At 36.1% G+C, this 5579-nt stretch overlaps 1 protein-coding gene and 1 pseudogene across 2 annotated transcripts; both read left to right on the top strand.

The window, feature by feature from the left end:
• Window positions 1-236: 236 nt before the first annotated feature.
• Window positions 237-3727, top strand: LOC137806640 (uncharacterized; annotated as a pseudogene). The gene is made up of 3 exons (XR_016519415.1): window positions 237-440; window positions 1061-2639; window positions 3160-3727. The product of XR_016519415.1 is annotated as an uncharacterized LOC137806640 (transcript).
• Window positions 3728-4320: 593 nt separating this feature from the next.
• LOC137839107 (uncharacterized) lies at window positions 4321-5373 on the top strand. Its single transcript, XM_068648237.1, has one exon. It carries the CDS (start codon window positions 4321-4323, stop codon window positions 5371-5373), a length of 1053 nt encoding a protein of 350 aa, XP_068504338.1.
• Window positions 5374-5579: the final 206 nt, after the last annotated feature.

The raw sequence follows: 5579 nt of genomic DNA, 5'->3' as shown, positions 1-5579 counted from the left end.
ACAAGATTTTAGACAATTTTGTACAAACATTCAACCAAAGAGATAAGTTTAAAATCATTCAGATGTTGTGGATTGATGACTTTAGGAATCAAAGAGATAAAAGAAGCATTCGTCCCCCTCAGTCATCGAGTTTAAGAAATATATCAGGCTACATCAAACAATGCCTTAAGAATCATCTTAAACCTCAAACAGAGGAAAACAAAGAGTTTATACTTCACACCAAATCCTTTGAACCAATGGTTAATCTGAGACAGCTTCAGATCAACAATCTGAAATTACAAGGCAAGTTTCTTCCATCTGAACTGAAGTGGCTACAATGGCAAGGATGCCCTTTAGAACGCATGCCTTTGAAATCTTGGCCACGAGAGCTGGCTGTCCTTGATCTCAAAAACAGCAAGAAAATGAAAACCTTGTGGGGATGGAATGGTTGTTACAACAAGGTATGCTTCAGCTATCTTATGTAGTATGAATACAGATATAATTTGATAGAATGTGTTAGATATTATGAGATATTATTAGATAGATATTATGAGATATTATTACATATTTATATTTATATTTATATTTATATTTATATTTATATTTATATTTATATTTATATTTATATTTATATTTATATTTATATTTATATTTATATTTATATTTATGTAATGATCTTATATGTTTATTTGTCTATATAAATATAACTTTATGCGTTCAAAATAAAATTTACCCTATTACTTTAATACTATTAGGTTCTTGACACTTATTTTCCTAACACCAATCTTGTAACCCTTTATAATAAGAGAGTTGACACATGTGAAACCACTTAATGAAACATTACTTTCAAAATTTAATTTTAAAGATTCTTATAATGAACCCTTGACAAAAATTGAAGTGTTCATGTAGTATTTATCTAATTTGGTTATTATACATACATCAAAAAATTATTTTGAAACTCTTGTTGGATGTCTTTCCCTTTCTTTTGCTTCACTATATATATATGTATATATATATATATATGTATATATATATATATATATATATATATCACTTGGTGTAACATGACAACGTTTAGCAGGTGCCACAGAAGCTAATGGTCTTGAACCTCTCCAACTGCATCAAACTCACTGCTATACCTGATTTATCTGGGTGTCGAATTCTAGAGAAGATTGATCTGGAGAACTGCATTAATCTAACTAATATTCATAAATCAATTGGCTGTTTGAGTACCTTGCGTAGTTTAAGTTTAACGCGTTGTTCAAGCCTTGTCAACCTTCCCATTGATGTCTCAGGGCTAAAACAACTGGAGAGTCTTGTTCTTTCTGGCTGCACCAAGTTAAAAGCATTGCCAGAAAACATTGGAATCCTGAAATCCTTGAAAGCACTTCATGCTAATGACACTGCTATAGCAGAGTTGCCCCAGTCCATTTTTCGCCTCACGAAACTTGAGCGGCTTGTTTTAAGAGGTTGCCGATATTTGAGAAGGCTACCTTGTTCTCTAGGACACCTATGTTCTTTGCAAGAATTATCTCTATATCAGTCTGGGTTAGAAGAATTACCTGACTCTGTCGGATCATTAAACAACCTCGGGACACTCAATTTGGTGGGATGTGAAATCACTGTAATTCCTGATTCTATAGAGAATCTCATGTCATTGACAGAACTTCTGCTTGGTAGAACTAAAATTAAAGAACTCCCTGATACCGTTGGTTCTTTATCTTACCTGAGGAAATTATCTGTTAGAGACTGTAAACTTCTCACTCAATTGCCAAATTCAATTAAAAGTTTGGCCTCAGTTGTTGAGCTTCAGTTAGATGGAACAGCCGTCACAAATTTGCCAGATGAGATTATAGAGATGAAGCTACTGAGGATACTTGAGTTGATGAATTGTAAAAATCTTGAATATTTACCAGAATCTATTGGCGACCTAGCATCTCTTACTACATTGAACATGGTCAATGGAAATATCAAGGAATTGCCAGAATCCATTGGACGGCTAGAAAATCTTGTCAACTTAAGATTGAATGAATGCAGAATGCTCAGAAAGCTTCCAGCTTCTATAGGAGATTTGAAATCTCTATATCACTTTTTCATGGAGGAAACAGCTGTGTCAAGCCTACCTGAAAGCTTTGGGATGCTGTCAAGCTTGAGAACATTGAGAATGGGAAAGAAACCTGAAAGTAGCTTCCTTGCAGAACCTGAAGAGAACCATAGCCCTTTTGTACTAACATCTTCCTTCTGCAATCTGACCTTGCTAACTGAGCTTGATGCCCGAGCATGGAAAATATCTGGGAAAATTCCAGATGAATTTGAGAAGTTATCACTATTGGAGACTTTAACATTAGGCATGAATGATTTTCACAGCTTGCCTTCCAGTTTGAAGGGCCTTTGTATTCTCAAGGTCCTTTCACTGCCAAACTGCACTCAGCTCTCTCCCCTCACTTCCTTCAAGCTTGATTACGCTGAATGTTCAAAACTGTTCTTCATTAGAGACTATCCATGACATGTCAAATTTAACGAGCCTGCAGGAGTTGAATCTCACAAACTGTGCAAAATTGGGGGATATTCCTGGTCTTGAAAGCTTGAAGTCATTGAGAAGGTTGTACCTGAGTGGTTGCATTGCATGCTCCTCACAAATACGCACGAGACTTTCGAAGGTTGTTCATCCCTTTTCTATTCATCAACCTTGTATCAATGGATAAATATATGTTTAAAAAAATTTGAAGCTTAAAAATATGATATTAAAATATACTTTTTTTTCTTAAATTTTAAAAGTTTCATTTTATTCCTTTAAAGGTGTTTTTATTAGACCAAGTTAGTTATTTCATTAGTTATCATAGTGAGTTGGTCAATTTAATATTATCTAACAAATTGTAAGAGATGTCACATTAAATAGATATTTGTCATGTCAACTAAAATTACTGTAATAAAAAAACTGAGGAAAAAATCAAACGGGTCTGATAAAAGTTAGGAGATCTAACTGAAATTTTTAGAATTTAAGGATCAAACTGAAACCAAAAATTAGAATGAAGAACCAAAGTAAATTAGTCAAAGGAATAGAATACATACATGGACTAATTTCAAAATAATACGATACATAAATTGAGAAAAATCAGGACTAATTAATTTCCTGTTGCCTTCTTATAGCTTCTGAACAACGAAGTATTTATGTGACAGGTTGCACTGAGGAATTTACAGAACTTAAGCATGCCAGGAAGAAAATTACCTGAATGGTTTTCTGGACAAACTGTCAGCTTTTCCAAAAGCAAAAATCTTGAGCTAAAGGGTGTACTTGTTGGTGTTATCATTTCAATCAACCATAACATTGATATACCTAACATGAAGAGAGATGATATGCCTGGCTTGATTGATGTTCAAGCAAATGTTCTGAAAGGGGGCAGAACTCTCTTTAGTACAGTGTTAAACATCTGTGGGGTGCCTAAGACAGATGAAGAACACATACACTTGTGTAGGTTCCATGATTACCATCAGCTGGTATTCTTTTTAAAAGATGCTGATACATTTTGTGTGAGCAAGAGAAGTCCACCTTTTGATACGGGATTGGAGTTAAAAAAATGTGGGGTTCATTTAATCCTTGAAGGAGATGATGATTATGAAGGAGGAGAAGAATCATTGGACATAGGCCTACAATCTGTCTCAGAAAAATTGGCTTATTTTTTCAGCACTTCATGAAGGTGGCGGTCCTATTCTGGAACATGAGCAGAATCTTTTCTTAATACACTAAAAAAGCAATTTCATTCTTCTGATTGCTCCATTCTTTTCTTTCCGATATGATTATGATTGCTTTTTAGTGGAAGAATTGTTCTTGTTTGTTATAAGCTCAAATGAAAAATTTGATAAAATAGAAGTTGTCCTTTCAAAGTATCCATTATTTTCGAGCATTACTCCTCTTAAATGTCGAACTGAATTATTATCAATATCAATGAAGTATTTTAAATTCTTCATACAAAGTATTTAGTGTTGAAAACTTTCTCATCCAAACACATCATAAAGGCATTTGATATATGTAATCACTTTAGAAAGTTTATGAATAGGAATTAAAAGAAAATTTTCCTTTCACTGTTATATAAACTCTTTTCCTAAAGCTCATGGTTTATATCTTCTATATAACTGCATAACTATAATTTCTTACTACTGAACAAGAAAATGAGTTACAAAATATAATATAATTCTGAAAGGCTTGGCAACGAGTGTTCTATGTTGCTTCGTTTGAAAAATAACCTCAGATTCAACCCTGCAATATCCAAAAAACTTACTCTTTGGAATCAAGGTGAAGATTGTTGATCAACAGAAGTGAGAACGTAGTCAACGAAAAAGATGTTCACGGAAGGGAGAGCTAGTGGCGGAGTAAACTCCAGTAAATGGCATGGAGACCATGGTTCATCACAGGATTTCACAACGTTCTTTTTCTCCAATTTTCCAAACGACTACAGTGAAACGGATATGTTCAAAGTCTTTCAAAGATGTGTCAGAGTGAAAGAAGTGTTTGTATCTCGAAGGTTAAATAAATGGGGGAGAAGGTTTGGTTTTGTGAGATTTTTTGACGTGAAAAATGTGAGGTGGTTGGAGAGTGAGCTAGATCAACTAATTGTTGGAAACAGGAAGCTATACGTCAATATCCTGAAATATCGTAGGACTCAGGCGGAATATGAAAGGAATGGGAGAAGGGATTTGAGGAACATAGAAGTGGGGAGGCATAGGGGGGCAGGGAAGGAGCATCATAAGGAAAATGGGACTTCCCGAAAAAAGAATGGAAATGAGGTATGGGTGGAGAAGCAAGGAAGCAAGTCCTTTGTCGAAGTGGTCAAAGGTGTAAGTCAAGCGAGCTGGAAGGAACCAACGGTCAAAACCCTACAACAGTCGCTACCATGGATGGAAAGAAGTGGTATTGGCCAGTTTAAGGAAGACATAAGCTTCGATCAGGTGGGGGAGGAGTTCCTGAAAGGGGGCTTGAACATGATACAAGTAAGGTATTTGGGGGGCAACTTTGCCCTGTTGACCCCAGAAGAAGGGGAGGATATGGAAGCTCTTTTTTCGGATAACAAGCAATGGTTCGATAGTGTTTTTGTTAGTGTTAAGTTTTGGACGCCAGCTTTTGTAGTGGACCATAAATGTGTGTGGGTGAGGTGTTACGGGCTGCCTCTATCCTTATGGAACATGGACGGCTTTGCGAAGGTGGTGGAAAAAGAGGCAACGCTGGTGTCTGTTGACGAAGCTACGTTATCTTGGGAGAACTTAGAGTTTGCTAGACTACAGGTGCGCACACCTCTAAGCCGCAGTTTTAGGTGGGTGAAAAGTATGAGGTTCAATGGGAACATGCAACATTGTCATGGAGGAGGAGCTATCAACAAATGGTGGAGGATTCTGTAAGTGCAATAACTTTGAATCATCGAATAGCGTATCGTCTTCGGAGACCTATGTTGAAGAATCATCTTTATCGATCAAAAGCGGCGAGGAGGAGTTCCGACAATGGGAAGGGGAGTGCTCCCGTTCAAAACAAGAGGAGGCCGAAGGGTAGGTAAAGGCAAGGGGTAAACCGGGAACATATTCAAAAGAGCTGGCTTTTAAGGAATTAA

This window comes from Phaseolus vulgaris, chromosome 3, assembly GCF_051622355.1.
Source record: "Phaseolus vulgaris cultivar YP4 chromosome 3, ASM5162235v1, whole genome shotgun sequence".
NCBI lineage: Eukaryota > Viridiplantae > Streptophyta > Magnoliopsida > Fabales > Fabaceae > Phaseolus > Phaseolus vulgaris.
Note: the sequence above shows the minus strand (reverse complement) of the source record. Positions and strands in the feature narration are given on the sequence as shown.